We start from the raw sequence: 19,278 nt of genomic DNA, 5'->3' as shown, positions 1-19,278 counted from the left end.
TAGGCTTATAACAAAGGTCAGGCCATAATCGTATTTTCTGAGGCTGAATTTTGTGATTTTGCATTGGATTACATACTAAGGTGGTCCTGTTCCTTTGTCCATTTCATTTAAGCAGTGTAAAATGTTAGTTTACTCATTGTTTATAACTGTAAGGCTACATGATGATGTGAAGATAAAAAAATGCTGTACACACAAGTGTTCTTGAATGAATTTATATGCTTTTAGGAATGGAATTTAACATTGACAATCTTAGATAAGATACTTTATATTTATAAAGAGCAATGTACAATTGGACAGCAAGATGTCAGTCAGCAGGCCCTGCCCAGGTGAAGGATCAGCTCTGAAATCAAAGAGGGGAAGATCAGCCTCTCTCCTTTCTACGTGTGGAGGAGGCCTAATGGCCGCCCGTTACGACATGACAGCATGACAGCCTCAACTTAATCCTCATTAAATACTGTAACAATGCAGGAAGTGGCTGCTGCAGTCACGATTAGACGGGCGCACTATTTGGCAGGAAGCGGCTCCTTTCAGCTGCGTCCAAGAAGACACCTCGAGCGTCCACAAACTTTTCACTTCTCACTAACCCTTCTCTTCTGGTGAAGATAATTTACAGGCAGCAGCGGGCAAGAGTAAACAACAGATGAGAGGAGAAATATTAAAACTTGATGTGGTTGTATGTGAATCCATTTATTCGTGTGAATATAAATTGATTATATCTCGGAGGAAATCTCATAGGCCTACCGATGGGTTGCATTACATCATGTTCACACTGACGATCATGTCTTAAATTTCACAATAACACGTTATTATATTAATGAATGAAGACAAACAAAACTTCAAATCAATATTCTGACATGAGTTTACTTTTATATTACAAAAATTCCAATGCCAAAATCAGGTATCATAATGGTGAGTATTTAAGGTCGTACAAATACAATAAAATTCATCTTAATCCTACATATTTGGGAATTTTCATATATGTTGTTAATAGTCTGAAATACACAGACTACATATATTTTGAAAACCAGCATAATTAATATTTAACGTTGAAATCACTACATAATTCAATAAAATACAACTTGGACTTTTTTGTCTTTTTGATGTATAAGCAAACATCTTTGTTTACTTTTTCTTTAATAGACAGGCAAGTGTATCACCCTGTCTGAACTGTAATATTGTACTTTGGCCGAATTGGTTATCTCTTGTGTTCAAACATCACACTGGTTTACATGAGGATATTGAGGTATACAACACACAATCTCATTTTTTAAACCAAACTTGATGTGTTTTTGTTTATTATTTCTCTCACATGACAGAAACTGTAACTCCCATTTTAAAGCATATGATCAGTAATGCCCTGAAACAGTCCTTTTGGTGACCTTTTTCTGTATTGGCAATCTGATCCTCACAGTGTTGATGGCCTTTGCAATTGACTCATTTGATACAAAGGTCATGTCCTTCACAGTTTACTTTTCAGTGGCTCCTTGGAGGTCATCTCCCTTTTTTGGGGCAACAATGTCCACATTAATCTGAGAGCATTTGTAGTGACACATTTTTGTTGTAGTACTATGTTACACATTATGTTTAATATTATGTACTGCAAAAACTTGGATATGAAATGAAATATATATATATATATATAATATATATATATATTGTATAAATCATCAGAGTTGTATATGTATGTCTGAGAACTACAAACCCAACGTCCATAGGCGTAATTAAAACGACAGTCCTTCCACTTAGTTGATATCAAATGGTAATCAGCAAAAGACTACATCTGGTATAATGAAAAGCAACATTAAAGGATTTATACCGCCATCTCCTGGAAGATAATGAGTAAAACAGGAAATGACAAAATAAAAGTATTCCAAAATCTTTGCATGAAAAATATACAAATGTGAATGTCAACATAAAACATTCAGCTTGTGCAAACAGGTAAGAATTAATCTCACAGTAATTGTTTCTTGAGGCCACTCAAAATGTGTTAATTTAAACATAGGACAGCGAGAGTGAAAAGGTAAAAATCTAAACGTCTGGCAGAAAGTCAACCAAATTCCAATGTCCAAAAAATATCTAAATATTTTAATGCATTTCAGTGTCAAAACATGTTCAAAGTACATTATTGTTTAACTCTTGCATGCAGGTGCACCAATGTGCTACAAAGTCTCACCACAGGTTTCACTGCAGGTAATGAGAAAACGGCAAGCCAGTAAACATGGATGTAAACAATGCTGTATTTAAAGTCCTTTAAAAAACCCTCAAATTACTTCCTTGTGGTCTTATGCAAACAATAACATCCAAGTTGCAAAATGTCATCACTATCATTATATCCTTTTAGATGTGCGTTGGTGTCCCATATAAGAAAGAATAACCACGTAGTGCCTCTATCTTCTTCTTTTTAAATATACTGACTAACATTACTTACCGTAGCTTCTATTTTCACAAGCCACTGGGTCAAAATTAAGGCTCAGAAATAGTCGTTTTGAGGAGAAACGGAACATAATGTTTGTGGTCTATGTTCCAACCGAGAATATTTACGAGTGGGACCTTTTTGCGGAATTTACTATTCACCAACCGTTTGCCGCAAATGTACGCCCTGCGTTAGTAGGAGCTGTAAGGAGTGAGCACAACCATTACGCAAACAGCGTAAATCGAAAGCGGCAGTCTGTTCTTCATTGATAACAGTAGAGCAGCCTGTCTGTCACTGGGCGTTGGTAACAGTTAAGTGATGTGACTTGTGTTTTTTATGAAGATATTTTTCTCAAGTGTGATAAACAAAACGTTAGAAGAGCTTTATGTATCGCTAGCTTTGTGAAATTAAACAGCCACAGTAGAAAACAAGAGCGCAGACAACACATCGTCTAGCTAACACTAGCTATTACTAGCTACTACTAGCTGAAACTGAATCAACGAGTTTGACATTCTCATTGTTTGACATCATCTTTATGACATTTCAGAGTAGAGACCAGATGGAGAAAATGGTTAAGCGGATGATCACCCAGGAAACCTTCGATGCTGCTGTCAGGGAAAACATGGAGGAATTTGAGATGGATCCTGATGAGGCTCTGAAGGATGCTGTGGAGCAGTTTGAGTCTCAAGGTAACAGAGCTACAAAGGACGATGGCTGGTATTTAATGAATGAACAGTTTTGTTGATAGTCAGACTGTATATTATTATCTTAATGAGGCCAAACCTATAATATATGTCAACTTTAGGTGAAACATATCACCTATTTATAACCTTTTTTTCATCAGTAAAGGCCATACAGATCAAGCTTTGTTTTACAAATAGTGCCCTGATTACAGTATACCAAACAAGAGAAGCACACCAACGTTACAGTATACATTTACAAATTGTACAACAACCCAGCTAAATACCTAGCATACACCAGGGAAAGGAGATATACATTTAGGGAAACATACATTCAAATTAAATACTTGCATTTACACTTCTATATGTAAGCCAACAAATTGATCGAAAGGGATAGTGTGCCGTTGTGACCCATGCTATTCTAAATGTTCTAAAATGGCTGATTCACGAAGACTCTGATCAATTAAAAATCTCTTAGTATAAGAAAATAAGTATTATATAGTATCTTTCCTTTCCAATAATTTAGTAAATGACTTTACTTAAAGGAGAGGTGTCATGCTTTTCCGGTTATTACCCGTCCCCTTGTGTGTTATGAAGGTTTTTATGCATGTAAACGGTCTGCAGAGTCAAAAACCCTCAAAGTACACCCTGTAGGGAGTAAAACTCTAACACAGAAAAGACCTCCCCAAAACGCCTCGTTGGAGATTTCTCATGTTCTTCCTGGGCATCGTGACGTCTGGATACCCAGTAGCCACGCCCAGAGCTATGACGCGATACGGTCATGCGGTACCCGGAACCAAATGGACCAATCCGTGGAGCCGTTACGTTACGTCCGCGGAGCCGTTACGTTAAGCCCCCGCTGATTGGTCCAAATTGACCAATCCACGGACTTCCTCACACACAGGCAGCTCTGCTGATTTCTCCTCCCTGGCTGCAGGCTGATAACAAACAGTTGGGAAATTCTCTCTGCAGACCCATTCTCACAGCGTTTATCAACCTTTTTCTTACTCAATATCAAGCCACACTTATTGTTTTTACTTCCGCTGTGACTTTGTGTGTGCTCAGGATGAGTTTGGCTGTGTTTGGCTGTGTATCCTAAACAAGGAAACAACACCTCCACGGAGCTCAGCGCGATTCACAACGTCCCGACCAATCAGAGCACACTGTGCTCACAGGGAGGGTGGGGGCTGGAGCTATTGGAGCTACAACGAGCCGTTAAAGGCAGAGAGTGAAATTCAGTGAATACACGTAGTTTACAGAGATGCTGTATGAGAAACCAATGTGAGTTTGGAAAATTGCACAATATAAATCTATTTTAGTATACCTCAACAATGGAATTATGATCAGTGGAAATGGCCATGACACCTCTCCTTTAAACGTTGTTCCATCAACCCACACACAAAATAAAGCTGGACAGTGACTAACAATGTTTTAAAGTTCCTTATTGGAAAGTTGATAACCTACATAACAAGTTTTACCATCAGCCCACAAAATAGTTTAAAGTATTCATACACACCTGTTTTCTGTGTCGATGCAGGTGTGAACCTCAATTGTATAATACAAGCTGTACCACCAGTATCATCTGATGGCAAACAAGAGCCAACACATGAAGTCTTAAAGGTAATCCTAATTTGAGAAAAAGGGATTACTGAGTGCAAAAATTTCACAATCTCACATCTGTTTTCTACTTTCAGGTTTTGAATTCCCTCTGCATTGTAAAAGATTCAGCCAGTGTGCAGGATGTGAAGGCAGATTTAAAACGCTTTACCGAGCTTTGTTCACTTGAATTCGCCCAGAGGTACCTGGCTGCCCAAAAAGACGCCTACCCAGTCATCCTCTCTTACTGCAAAAAGGGTGTGGAGGAGCAGGAAGCTGTGTTTACTGCTCTCTCCGCCCTGGCTGCACTGACAAATGGACAGCCAGACTTGTTGAATGCAGAGGGCCAGCAATTCCTTTTGAATATCCTCAAGAAGTACAAGGCAGAGTCCTCTGTGACACGTGTAGCCTTAACCACCGTCCGTCAATGCTGTTTGAAACATGAACAGAACAGGCAGGATTTGGTCAAAGCTGGCATCCTGCCTTTGCTGACCGGTGCCATCAAACAACACAGTGAAAGTGCTCAGATCGTCAAGGAGGCCACTGCAGCTCTCAAGGTCATGACCTTTGACGATGATGTCCGAGTTGCCTTTGGGCAAGCTCATGAACACGCAAAGATGATTGTTCTCGAGAATAATGGACTGAAGGTTTTAATTGGGGCTGCGAAAGGTAAGGCCCGCTGATGAATAGTTGTTTCAGGTGTTTAGCATGATATCTTTAACCACTTTAATTTACAAAACAAATTCTGATTATATCCTTTGTTTTTCCCTCACAGCTCACCTTGATAATACTTCTGTTCTGAGTGAGCTGTGTGCAACGCTGTCCCATCTGGCTGTAAGGAATGAGTTCTGTCAGGACATCTGTGACCTGGGGGGATTGAAACTCATCATGACGCTGCTTGCAGAAGGCTATGAGAAAGCGGTAACCTGCTTAAAACATGGCGATGTTTTACAGACTGTCAGGAATATATGTTCACTGTGTATGTTATGCTCACTGAACTGGTTTATCATTGCAGGAGTTGATTCGGCAGGTCTTTTGTGCAATACGGGCCATAGCAGGAAATGACGACGTGAAAGACGCAATTGTTAATGCCGGTGGAGTCCAGCTCATTGTCATTGCCATGAACCGACACATGAACAACTCTGCTGTGAGTAAAATGTCATACCTGTAGCATTTAACACAGATTGTTGCTTACAAATATTATAATTGGTTGTTTTTTGCTGGATAAAAATGTAATTGAGTAATAATTTAATTCTGGAAAATGTCCTAAGATTATGTTCATGTTTTACTGTAGGTGTGTGAGCAGGGCTGTGCATGTCTCTCGGTGCTTGCTCTGCGTAAACCGGAAAACTGTATAGTCATCATGGAAAATGGAGGTGCCTTGGCTGCTGTGCAGGCTATGAGGACACATACCAATTCGATCAATGTCCAGGTATTATATCCATATTACAAGGTCATTCATTTTCATTAATATTTGTACCTAATACAAATCAGGCCTTTTTATGTTTGCCAACAATCTGTCCATGTTTTCTTTTTTTAAATCAGAAACAGGCATGTATGCTGATGAGAAACTTGGTTGGCCGTTTGAGTAACTTAAGCCAACCAATCCTGGATCTGGGCGCAGAGGACCTGATAAACCAGTACCTCAAGACCCATCAAGACAGTGGAGACGTGGGTAAAGCAGCCCTCAGAGATCTTGGATGCCACGTGGAGCTCCGAGAGCTCTGGACCGGAAAACATGGCAGCCTCACCCGGTGAAAGTAAAGAAGAGCATTAATGTACATCCTTACAGTGAGCCTAAAGCTTCTTTTCAGGCAAGAAAAAATGTTATCTTGGAATAGCCAAGAGTTTAAGCTGGTGCATCTACCCAGTTTGACAAATGTGTTAAAAGGAGAGGATGTAGAACACATATTTGTAAGCAGGCCACCTGTCCGACACAACGCCTTTGAGAGGTCATTGTAGTCCAGGTAATCATGTTTTGTTTGCTCACAAATCCTCTGTTGCCCAATTTTATATCTGTACCACATTTTTGTTGATAATATGCAGATGTTAATTTTCTTACTTTTTGTGCCATGGGTTTATCTTAATAAATGTATTTGCTGCTATGCAAATATTTTACCTGCACTGGTTTGTGCAGTCTCTTTGCAGCCACATTTAAATGTATTGAATGAATTGTACTTTTACTAGAGCCAAACATTTCCTTTGTATGTGTTTCGTTTGTTTATCCATTATTACAATTTAAATTAAAATCTCTGATAGTAAGATCTACCATTGGCAACTGTACTGAACATTTAGTATTGATTTTCTCAGTTTTACTGTTATAGTGACTCACTATTGTTCATTTTTGTGACTTTTATTTAGATACCATACATTAATACATACATAGGAACTGTTACAACTGTTAATACAACTCTGCCTGTTACTGAGCATCAATAAAGTACTTCACGGACAAGAAAAAAAACACGGCTATAGTAAGCAAGCTTGTTGCCAAGTGTGTCTTCTGCTCAGTGCTCACGCCCCTCTAACAGACCTATCCAAACATGCCCCTCCTCGTTGGGACTTCATTTCCCAGAATGCCACCGCGCTCCTCCTTATCCAACCTCCCTGTGGCTAACGTTAACCTCCTCGGGTCGTTGACAGCAGTAGTAAGGGCATAAATAAGACAGCCACTCACTTAAAGTCACAGCAGACCTGAGGGTTATGAGAAACGTTTCGTTACACCAGGAAACATTTTTAGAAAGACACTTAATATTTTCACAGCTGTGTCGACGAGATAACATTAACGTTGTTTCAGTGAGCTAACAGCTAGCTAACGTTGCCTAACTTGCTAACGCGTTCGCTAACTTGGAAAAAGCTTTCGAAAAACCTGCTAGAAACTCGAAACAACGCACCAAGTGAAGGATATAAATGTATCAGACATATTCGTGATGGTGTCTAATGTTTAAGGTAAGAAATGTAACGTTAGTTTTAATCTACTGACAGCTAGCTGGCTGCCCAGGGTGTCATTATGTTATGTTAGTGGACAAGTTTGGACCTGTGAGTGCACTACACAGACAGAAAGACAAGCATGGAGATTATTTTATGAATGAATATCTGATTATTTACCGCTAGTAATTGTAAATATACCCTCTTTATTGTTATGCAGTTTTTACAATATATTAAAATGTATTTTGAAACATTACATGCCAATGAAATGCCATAATCAGTATGTGGTTTATTGGCAGGTACGTCTACATACAAGGAATTTGCTTTGGTGTATGGAGGTGCAAACAAACAACATAAGGATATAAAAAGTTAATGTAAAAAATATAACGATTATTACTACATAACATATTCTTTTAAAACAATTGAACATAACAAAAAAGAATAAAGACAATTATTTACTCCAAACATAAATATAAACCAAAGAAACAAAAAGTACAATGAATATATGACATATGACAAACTACAGCATATTATATTGCCTAATGTTGCAACAACGTATAAATACCAGGAGGTACACACAACACATGATTTAATTCAGTCACATACAGCTACACCACAATCATTGATTTTATAATTGAAATTGTATTCAGAGCTGAAACAAGGTTGATAATCTAACAGTCCATTGACAGACTTGATTGTCAATGTGATTTGATTGTAAATGGTGATTATCTTATGATTTATTTAGGTTTTGAGCGGTTGATCTGAACAAAACTCAAATTTTGAAGACTCAGGAAAATTCTGAGCACTATTTAGTCTAAGTAAATTACATTCACACATACATTTTACTGATGATTATGGCCATGTAGGTTACTTAGCTGAGAAAACAGTTTGCTAAATTTGTCAGATAAATAGTTCACACAGGGATGTTTGTGTTTTTATGAACACTATCAAACCACAGGTACTGCTCTTCTGAACTCCTGAGTGTAAAGCATCAGCCGAGCCTGAGGCACACTAAACGGGTAGAGTTAGCAGCAGCAGTCGGGAACAAGTAACTGTAAAAGGATATGCAAGGGGAGGAATGAGGGAAGGCCCCGGAGCAAGGACAGTGTGTGAGGTGAAAGGGGTGTTAGGTCGGCGATCATTTGAGGATCTGGCTTGAAGCCCTGCTGCCCTGAAGCCAATATCAGTTGCCCACGACTACACAGCCTTTCAGCTGACACTGTTTGCTCTCTTGTCTCATGGCTTTCTCTCTTCCTCTTGTTTTGCTTGATTCTCTTCACTGTTTCTAAACTCCTTCAATTCAGATTTGACTAAGTGGAGTTTACAAAAAACCCTCCAGTAATAGCCTAGTCTTTGTTTGAAAGCTGTATCAGTCTTATATTGATTGAACTATTTAAATTAGCGGTGCCATCTTTTCATGGCTGCACTGTAACATTCAACAAAGATAATTGTGTCTAGTACTGACAAAGACATTTGGAAAAGATAATTCAATTGAATATAATGTATAACTAAATGTTCTCTGGGAACAGTTGACAACAACATATGCATTATATAAACTATGTGGAAACAAATCTAAACCCTAAATGATCTCAACATCAAGAAATGATTAATAAAGTAACTACAACAGACGAATCAGTCACTATCTTTGGCTGTTTTGTGGAAAATATGTATACTACAAACATTATTTAAGAGTTAAATAATAGTCTTTAAAATAAGTATTGCAGCCTAGCTCTACATTATTCACATGCCAACTTTGAATATTTTCTCATGCAGTTCAGGTTGACATATTTGAAAGCTTTTACATAGTGACTGTGAGAGTACAGTTGGCTTGAGTGTTGCTCAGCTGTGAACAATGTGCAGTGAGCCTGTGGGGTGAAGGTTGCATGAATAGGTTTGTCCAGTAGAATGATAAGCTCATTGTAGAACATGCAGCCATCTTTGTTTGTTAAGGCAATGAGATCCCACATCTCATGATAGTCTGCAGTGACTATCAATACAAGAAAGACCTGATTGTACAAAGATTGGGTAATATTGTACTGTACTGTATTGTATGTTAGCAATGAAGAGGATTAAATGGTTCTCTTGTTTTTCTTTTTTAAAAGCTTTGCTCACACATCACCTTTCACCGACAATTCTTCAAGAGATTTGTTGTGTGTATCTTCACACATTGTACTTTGCTCATTGGCTGGCAAAGGTGTGGCAATTGGGTAAAAGGTAACTGGATTGTTCTTCAGGGAAAACACAAGGTTGTTTTAACAGTATCTTGTTAATAGATAACCCCTCTCTCAGTCAGTACATGCTGACATGACTTATTCTGCAGAGGAGTGCAAAGAAAGTACTAGAACACATGTCTGTGCCTGCAGGAACACAGGGTGAGACTTGAATACATTTGTACCCATTTTGCCACATGATAAATTCTAGCTATGCTCCTGTATGTAAAATATTGCTTTGTAGACAGTGTTATCATGACAGGCTTGTCACTTGATCCTGACACGGATCATATACGGAACATATCTCGTCAATTGTTTTATATTTAGGCTAACCTAAAACTGACCTCTGTTTCTCCCCTGCTCTCTCTCTCTCTCTCTCCCCCCTCCCCCCTCCCCCCCCCCCCAGCTGTGAGGGCCTGGTGGTGCTGCCCCTGTCTGCAGAAGTTGAATTCATGAGCAGCTTCAGTGACAGCAGTGCGTAGTCCTCCGGGATGGGGAGTGGAGTCCAGGAGCAACGGGCCTCACTACAGGGAGAAGTGCTGCCAAACATCCACCCCAAAACGAAGGTTTGCTTTCATCTTTGGATTTTACTATATTATTATGTAGAATTAAATAAAAAGTGATTATCTGGTAATGTAGAATAGCAGATTTAGAGAGGCTTTCCAAATGTTATTTTGCTGTCAATGTTTCATCTGTGTTTTATTTGTGGGAGGTGCTCTCTGCTAAGTACTTTGTTGTATTGTATAATAAGATAAGATATGCCTCAGAGATGAGATTTTTCTGTATAACTTTTATACAGATTTAAGTTAACTGTCAAAGTGAGATGGGCACGCGTTTACAACCTCCCACAGTTTATATGGTGGGAGGTTTCTTTTGGATCAGGGGGGCACTGGTTCAAATCCCGCTGCTGTCAGTATGCCGCTGTGTCCTTGGGCAAAACACTTCAACCCAAATTGCTCCTGTGGGGATTGCCCACAGTATTGAATGTATGTAGCGACATTTAATGTAATATAATGTTATATATGGGGGGCAAACAAGGAGATAATAGATTTGGGACCTGGTAAAAGTATATTTGTGTAGATGCATAGAGCCTGTATTCGATATTGCCTTTTCTTTAGAGATACTGAACTCAAGCTGGACAGCCAGATCAAGGCAGTAGTTAGAAACAGCTTCTTCCACCTCAGGCAGCTAGCCAAAATAAAGCCTTTTATAAATAGTGACCTTTTTGAAACAGTAATCCATGCCTTCGTCACCTCCCGCTTGGATTATTGGAATGCACTATATATTGGGATAAGTGCGTCCTCCCTTGCTCGCCTGCAGATGGTGCAAAATGCAGCAGCACGGCTACTAACTGGCACATGCAAACACGAGCACATTTCCCCCATTTTATCTTCACTCCACTGGCTGCCCGTTCTTTCGAGGGTTCAGTTTAAAACTCTTTTATTTACTTTTAAAGCCCTCAATGGCTTGGCCCCGCCCTACCTCGCTGAGCTGTTACACAGCTACACGCCCACTCGCACTCTCAGTTCAGCTGATCAGTTGCTCCTGAGGGTGCCAAAAACAAAGTCTAAGCGCAGAGGGGACCGTGCTTTCTCTGCTGCCGCCCGTAAACTGTGGAACGACCTGCCCTTGCTAATCAGACAGGCTCCCACACTGTTTGTTTTTAAATCCTGTCTTAAAACCCACCTCTTCTCCTTAGCATTCGGAACCAAGTAGATTGTTGCTTTTATTTGCTTTCAGTGGTCTATGGTTGTTTTTTATGTTTTTATTTTTATTTTGTAATTGTTACGTTTATTCTGGTTTGTTTTGTGTTTCGTATCTTTTATGTGATTTTATACTTATTTCTATGTTTTGTGAGCTGAGCTGTGTGATTTTATATTTGATGTATCTCTCTGTACAGCACTTTGGTCTGGAGGTTTTAAAGTGCTTTATAAATAAAGTTGGATTGGATTGGATATTGTGAATCAGGGTGAAGGAGTGATTATATGTGTGTTGAGCTGAGCTGCCGCTTCATGGCCTCTGCACTTTCTTCAGTTCCTTTAAGGACATCTGCTCCCATTTGTAAGCTGGCCAGTCACCTTTTATCCTTTCATAACTCTGGTTTAATGATCAACAGCATCTCAAACACTACTTTGTTCACATAAGGAGGCACTTTTTTCACGATTCACTCTGTTAGTGTTGCTGACCCTAAATGAGATTCCTCCATCGCTGTGCAGGACCTGCAGCAGACGCGCTCCATCCTCAACGCCATCTTCTCTGGAGCTTTAGCGGGCGCTGTGGCCAAGACAGCTGTCGCCCCATTGGACAGAACCAAAATCATCTTCCAAGGCAAGTGTGGATCTATTTTTAGATAAGAAACAACTCACATTAGTCTATCTACAACTGATTTTGAGTTTTAACTGGGTTGCTCTTGCATTCAGATAAAAGTCAAGTTTATTTATATAGCATATTTAAAACAACCTCAGTTGACCAAAGTGCTTTCCAGTTTTAAAATAAGACAATCAGCAATAAATAAAAGAATAAAGACATACTTGTACACAGGTAAACATAGATAAAATGAATAGAAATACAAATAATGTGAATATTTATATTGCACATATGTTTTGTTTTTTAGTGTCTTCAGATAGATTCTCTGGTAAGGTAAGTTTGATCACAATTCTATAGTTTCTTGGTTAAACAATTGTCTGATTCTCAATCATAACAAGAGATCAATTCACAAAACTAAAGTTGAATTCATGGTTAATAGTTCTCATTTTGACCTTTTTTAAAGAATACATCACAGGAACAAGTTTTACAGACACAAATCTGAACAACAATAGCTTATCATCAATCAATGTGTGTGTTAATATGTGTGCATTACATTCCAGGAGGCCTACAGGTTGATCTACCGCACCTACCTGAAGAATGGCTTCTTCAGCCTGTGGAGGGGGAACTCTGCCACCATGGTGCGAGTCATCCCGTACGCTGCCATCCAGTTCTGTGCGCACGAGCAGTACACGAGGATCCTGGGAGGCTACTATGGCTTTCAGGGGAAGTGAGTGTCAGGGTATATTGATAGATGTCTTGACTGTTGTGTTTGTTTTGAACCCTTGTGTTGTGTTCGAAAGCTGTTACCGTTCATGGTGTTCGCGGGTCAATTTTGACCCATGATTTGTTTCAGTCCAAAACACACAAAAATGACTATCATCCAATATTGTTTTAACTACATCATAGCTAACTTATTATGCATTCATAACCGTATAATCCTGTAGTAATTGTATTTTATGGCCCCAAAACACATTACACCACATATTGCACACGTGCATGTGTGTGTTCAAGTGTTAGTGTACATATTCTTTGAGAAAGGTGGAGTTCCCATGGGGGGAGGGGAGACCAGGTGCATGTTGCGAAAAATTATTGTTACAGTGGATGAAGGGGGTGGGGTGTTTCAAGTGAAAGATGAATCTTGATTGGGCCAAATTTGACCCCGAGTCACCCACGACAATTCTTCCGGGTCTTCCCAGACCCAAACACCAAATTATACACATTTCTTTTTAGAGACCTTCAGACTTGGCTAAAATGGTCAAAATCAGTTTTGTAGTGTTTATATAGCTGTTGTGGAGGATATCATGAAGCCTTGTTCCGATACAAAAAACTAGAGCGTAGTTATTATATAATTTGGGTCACGGGAGACCCGAACACAACATAAGGGTTACATGTAATAAGCACTCAAAAGATTTTCTTTATGTCTGGTTGGAGTAACATAAACTCTGAAAGGTTTATATATGTTTCGTCCCTGTTCCAGAGTCCTGCCTCCAATCCCGAGGTTCCTGACCGGGGCTGTGGCTGGTTTCACGGCAGTCATGCTGACTTATCCTCTGGACATGGTGCGAGCTAGGATGGCTGTAACGCCGAAAGAAATGTAAGTATCTTTCAACTTTTTTAACACTACAGCAAAACAACCAGGGACTGCTTTGGACTGTGTTGCTATGCTACACTGTTCAGGTTCAGGATTAAATATGAAACATTTGAAAGAGTTGTAGAGCAATCGACTCCTCTTAGTAATTCATTCAGCGATAAAATTATGATATCAACACCCGAAGGCCGTACATACTTTTATATTAGATTTGTGAGGCATGTTGCTTTTGTTGCAGACACTTATTCAATACTATATATTTTCCAGTCTGGAAAAATATATATTTTTGGTGAAGCAACCAAAATAAAAGTCCTTCAAACAGTTTTTAATGGATACCAGTCTCCACCTCACAGGCATCTGAGGGAGTTGGGTTATTGATCAGACTTGCTGTTGTCTTTGGTGGGACTGTAGAGTATTTTCCTGAATGAAAACGGGTTTGAAATAGAATCAGAATCTGATTATAAGCAGGAGCCTTTTACTGCAAAATGTCCACATGTTCATTCTCATATTCCTGTTGATGTTGTTGCCTGTGCTGTTTAGGTACAGTAACATCCTGCACGTGTTTGTGCGGATATCCCGAGATGAGGGCCTGAAGACGTTGTACCGAGGCTTTGCTCCCACCATGCTGGGAGTTATTCCCTACGCTGGACTCAGCTTCTTTACCTATGACACACTGAAGAAACTGCACTCAGGTAATGCACTGCCAAGTCTGATGTAATGCGTAGTTATCTCAACCTGCTTCTTTTACACTCATTTTAATGTTGCATATATGAAATGACCCTTGTTCACTTCCTCCTCTCCCATGTAGAGCACACCGGGCGCCCAGACCCCTACTCGTATGAACGATTGGCATTTGGAGCCTGCGCAGGACTTATCAGCCAGTCGGCCTCTTACCCTCTGGATGTGGTGCGGCGGCGCATGCAGACTGCGGGAGTCACGGGTCACACGTACGGCACCATCCTGGGCACCATGAAGGAGATTGTGGTCGAGGAAGGGTTCATCCGCGGACTCTACAAAGGTCTCAGTATGAACTGGGTCAAAGGGCCCCTCGCCGTGGGGATCAGCTTCACCACCTTTGACCATACCCAGATTGTCCTGAAGAAGCTGCATGAGATGGGCTACACGGGTCGATAATACTAGCGATACAGAGGGGGGGGGAATTGGGGATTGCTGGATGACGTGTTCCCAGTTGAACCATCTGGAGAGAAGGGAAGTTAGAGAGTGACCATGGTGTACACACACTGGCTCAGAATGCGTTATATTAATGTATTCTCTCACGTTATCGGTGTGCAGCAGGGGATGTAAGCGTCTGTGGGAGGATACACACTGTTGTCATGGACAGCTAAGTGCAATATGTGCAGTGATTTTCTGTGCGTTTGTGTGAACACATGATTCGTAACGCTCCTCCCCTGGTGGACCAGTCAACACGCACGCACGCACGCACACACACACACACACTAGGGTCTCCCAACTGCCTTCGGTGTCTGCTTAAAACTGACGCCTTTGAAATGCAGATTTAAACTTGTTTATTTTGTAACTTTTCAAGCTGCATTTGATAACAGTAAAATAAGCCCCCTTGAGATTAGTTTTTTGTGAGTGCATTTGTTTTAAGGAATTATACCAAAGGATAGTATATAAGATAGTTATAGTAGATTATATGATGTTAGTGGTGTATTTTTAAGCACAAAAGTTGTCAGAGTACAACTGGAAGAGCAACAATCATGCCTAGCACCGAGCACAGGAAATGGCATTGCTGCTGCCGTCATATGGTCAGTTTTGGTTTGAGTTGCATTTATTGAAATTAGTCCAGTATCTACAAGTGGAGCACGCTAAAGATTGACATTATACTCACCAGTGCCAACAGATATGAAGTATAAAGAGTGCCCATATGATTTTGTTTGCACTGTGATCTATGATGGGCTTTTTAAAAGATTGTGATTGAAATGTGTGTTGTTTGAAGTACTAATACAGATGTTTAGACTTATAATTTATGTACCAGTTGGGAAAACAAGAAGTTAACCTCCTACAGTCCCATTTAATGCACATCAAGCAATATAATATTACATGTACAGTCTAATGTAACCCCTGACGACAGCCCTGCAATGAACATATACCTTCATGAAGATTACAATGTGCTGTTGCTGTGTGACAAGTGTCACTTTAAGTCCAGTACGCTTCTAGCCGTGTTGTTTTGGATACAATATATAGATACAAATGTTGTCTTTGATGTAGGGTTGACAGCTGCAGGGGTTTTGTTTAAACATGGCACAAGTTGTAGAGCTGTAGCAGTATTGGCTAATGAACTAGCTGACTGAAAATATGCACAAACGCCCGGTGAGGAGATGATTTTAGTTTCTTGAAATGGGAATGATTTGGTACATGTTGGTGTTTTCTGTATTGTCCTTTTACCTCAGCACAAAATCAAATGTTCATTCATTTCCACATATCAATGTGTTATGTGGAATAGTGTAGAAAGTGGGACTCGCTGCCTAGTTTTCTGAATGAATGTGAGACGGTGTAAACAGTATGGGCGGAGGCTCACAGTGGTTGGAGAGTGTCAATAGTTTCTATCCTTAGACGCATAGCGAGAGCTGAGGCAGCAGCTGAGCGCAGGAGAGTGACGGCGTCAGGATGAAGCTTCTCTGGGAAACTGCTGTGAGGATATCCAACTACTTTGAATGACAGTGACACTCAAATAGCAATATTGTAATGTTGTTTTTACCTCTAGAACTTCACTAATAAGGTTTCAATAGCCTATGTTTTGTGTTTTCACTATTTAAAATATTGATTGATTATCAAATAGGGATTTCTGTTAACTAATCAACTTATCAGCTGATTGTTCTAGGGCTTGTTATCATTTACATTGATTTGAGCTAATGCTTAACATCAGTTGGTTGTCCCTTAAAAGAAAACGAATATTTTAACAAACTATTTTTTATTGAACACACTCAAATTGAAGTAAAAAAACGCGTCCTGGTCACCTGATCGTGGTGATACATTTGTTTTAATGGTACTCTTTTAATATCAGATTGTGATCTTTACCCCTTGCCTTCTTGGTGGGCAATAAGTGTTCTGGGCATTTTGATCAATGGATTCTGACTGAAGTGCTGAGCAATGCTGCAAAGTAGAAACTGAAGCTGAATGAATAGTTAATCATAAGTGCCTAGCAAGGGATAGTAATGTTTTACTATGACTGCGCTACTTCTACTAACCTTCTTGAAGGTTGCTTCCATTTTCTGTCCGTTGCTTCAGTCTTGAAGTAATAAGTATTTAAGGGGCAGCAGAGGATTTGAAGTTTGGGGCTCGACCTCTTTGACTGAATGTATTACTTCAGGCCAGTTTTTGTATGTGGATTTTGTAAAACGTGTAAACTGCCCTGCACTGTTTTGCTGTCTAAAGTGAGATGCATGATCCTGGCTCCCTAACGGATCAATCCATTCCAAACAGTGTAGACCTGATTCAAAGGTTATTTGTAACCTGATCTGAATTGAAAGAGCGTTTTAGTGTTATCATCTCCCTATTGATCAAAGGAGGTAGGTGATGAAAAACAATACAATAGGGAGAGTTCACAACAAGCTTGGAAGAAACCCAGACAATCATGAAATGCCAAAAAGTTTCATTTTTAAACAAAAGGTATTCTCGTTTTTGTTGCAAACCTGACAGTGGCTTAATGATAGTACATAAACACTACTACAACAGAAACTGGTCAAATGTGACTCTTTGTTTGCTCTTGTTAAAGCAAATGTTTTAACCCATTTGTGGGTAATGCTAGACGTGCAGACATACAATGCTACTGTGTTTGCATGTTGCAACAGATCACCTTGTATTGTTTTTGTTTCCGTGCAGCAATAATACGACAGCTGTTTTGTAAATCCTAGTGGTTTGTGCCAACTGAATGTAAACGTAGCTACTAATACCACACCCTGTGTCCAGTCTCTAGTGATGATGGTGTATCTGTAGGAACATTTTGAAATATCCAATTCTCAAATAAAACTGGATGTTAATAAAAGATTGATGCTTGTTTATTATCTCAATGTTTTTACCCTTCCTCTGAATGTCCTCTGTTTGTATATGTGGAGTTACATTTGGCATTAGATGAAAACTAGAGTTAAACATAACAACTACCATGTTCAGTGTGGTCTTCAAGGATTCTTAACATCCAAAAAAACACATCCATTGTGTCATTATTTAAATCTTAAAATAAATAAACACATTGTTGGAGTTTTAAAGAATTCCTTTTTAATTGAGAAAAAATACTAGAAGGTAAATAAAACATTAAACACTTTTAAACATAATGACAAAATAACAACCTGAAAGATATTTATTCTATCTACACATTTCGTAATTATCTAATATAGTGTTGGCTAAAGTAATGCAGAATATATATATTTTTTAATTGTAAATAATTAGAAACATTATTTATGTGCACAAGTACATAAATATAAAAAAGGTCCAAATGCGGGAATAAGTATAAACAGTGAATGTGTAAATAAATACATGCAAAAATATGAAAAAATTAATTAAATGGGAAAGTAAATGAGATATACTGACAAACAAATAGCTACAGATCAAGAAATAAAAATGAGTACATAAATGTTTCATACTTAAATTAGTATTAATTTCTATTGTATTTAATTGTTCCTATTATTAATATTATTATTATTATTATTATTTATTTCCCGTGTCAGTTTTGGGCCCCCACACATAACAAGCTGTCTTTGTTCAGGCGGAAGACACATGGCATGTAATGACATCTGCTGACCAGAGGAGGGCGCTCCGTCCCCGTGTATGAGTGAGTTCCTCCGGCTGCAGTTCCGCAGACGGCCGGTGTGTGGCAGCACAGCGCCGGGAGCAGAGGGAGGTGAGCCGGTCAGACCGAGCTGCTGCACCGCCTTAGGCCGTGCTGGAGCTTTGAACTTGACCGTGAACGCAACACAGCCTTATGAAGCCGATGAATAAACTGAGCAAATTGAAAAAGGTCCTAATTGATTAAGAATAACAAGTATTATTAGTATATATAGGGTATATAACATTTTATTTGGACGTTTTAAGATTGTATAGAAAGTAAAGAAATCCATATCTGATTTATTAAAGGGTATTTTACTGTGTATTGCTCTTAAAATGGGGTGAAATATTTGACTTTATTTAAGATTTTATACTTGAACCGGACAGAGAGCTCGAACCAAAATCTTTATGCACAGATTTCTTGTAATGTGAAAGAAAAGGCAGCAGAAGAAAATAGCTAGGAAGGACTAATTAGAGAGTGAAGGAGGAGGGATAGACGGAGGCTGAGGATGTGGTTGCTATAGATACTTGGCATGATGCCAGGTGGAGGCAGAGCCAATTTGCATTTATTCAGATGATGACTGCTCTCTCTCTCTCTCTCTCTCTCTCTCTCTCTCTCTCTCTCTCTCTCTCTCTCTCTCTCTCTCTCTCTCTCTCTCTCTCTCTCTCTCTCCCTCTGAAATAAAAGCAGCAAAACACCCATTTCATTTAATTAGTGTTCAAATATAGGCCTATTCTTAGTAACATATTTTCTATTGCTAAACATAGTGGAAA

General features: G+C 39.3%; 2 protein-coding genes across 4 annotated transcripts; both read left to right on the top strand.

Moving 5' to 3' along the window:
• Window positions 1-2,585: 2,585 nt before the first annotated feature.
• Window positions 2,586-6,972, top strand: armc6 (armadillo repeat containing 6). 3 transcript variants are annotated; one of them, XM_034138196.1, is made up of 8 exons: window positions 2,586-2,723; window positions 2,961-3,102; window positions 4,631-4,713; window positions 4,788-5,358; window positions 5,465-5,610; window positions 5,705-5,836; window positions 5,984-6,121; window positions 6,235-6,972. In XM_034138196.1, exons 2-8 carry the CDS (start codon window positions 2,973-2,975, stop codon window positions 6,445-6,447), a joined length of 1,413 nt encoding a protein of 470 aa, XP_033994087.1. In that variant the 5' UTR covers window positions 2,586-2,723; window positions 2,961-2,972; the 3' UTR covers window positions 6,448-6,972. The 3 variants fall into 3 exon arrangements, with proteins under 3 accessions (XP_033994087.1, XP_033994088.1, XP_033994086.1); XM_034138197.1 differs by having other exon boundaries at window positions 2,649-2,723; window positions 2,966-3,102; XM_034138195.1 differs by lacking the exon at window positions 2,586-2,723 and having other exon boundaries at window positions 2,762-3,102.
• A 313-nt stretch (window positions 6,973-7,285) lies between these two features.
• Window positions 7,286-17,742, top strand: LOC117488786 (mitochondrial coenzyme A transporter SLC25A42-like). The gene is made up of 8 exons (XM_034137886.1): window positions 7,286-7,635; window positions 10,231-10,390; window positions 12,041-12,152; window positions 12,439-12,464; window positions 12,692-12,858; window positions 13,609-13,725; window positions 14,260-14,411; window positions 14,528-17,742. Exons 2-8 carry the CDS (start codon window positions 10,316-10,318, stop codon window positions 14,851-14,853), a joined length of 975 nt encoding a protein of 324 aa, XP_033993777.1. The 5' UTR covers window positions 7,286-7,635; window positions 10,231-10,315; the 3' UTR covers window positions 14,854-17,742.
• The last annotated feature ends 1,536 nt before the right edge of the window (window positions 17,743-19,278 follow it).

The sequence above is a fragment of the Trematomus bernacchii genome, unplaced genomic scaffold, assembly GCF_902827165.1.
Source record: "Trematomus bernacchii unplaced genomic scaffold, fTreBer1.1, whole genome shotgun sequence".
Taxonomy (NCBI): domain Eukaryota; kingdom Metazoa; phylum Chordata; class Actinopteri; order Perciformes; family Nototheniidae; genus Trematomus; species Trematomus bernacchii.
The sequence above is the reverse complement of the archived record's forward strand: the minus strand, read 5'-3'. Positions and strand labels throughout refer to the sequence as shown.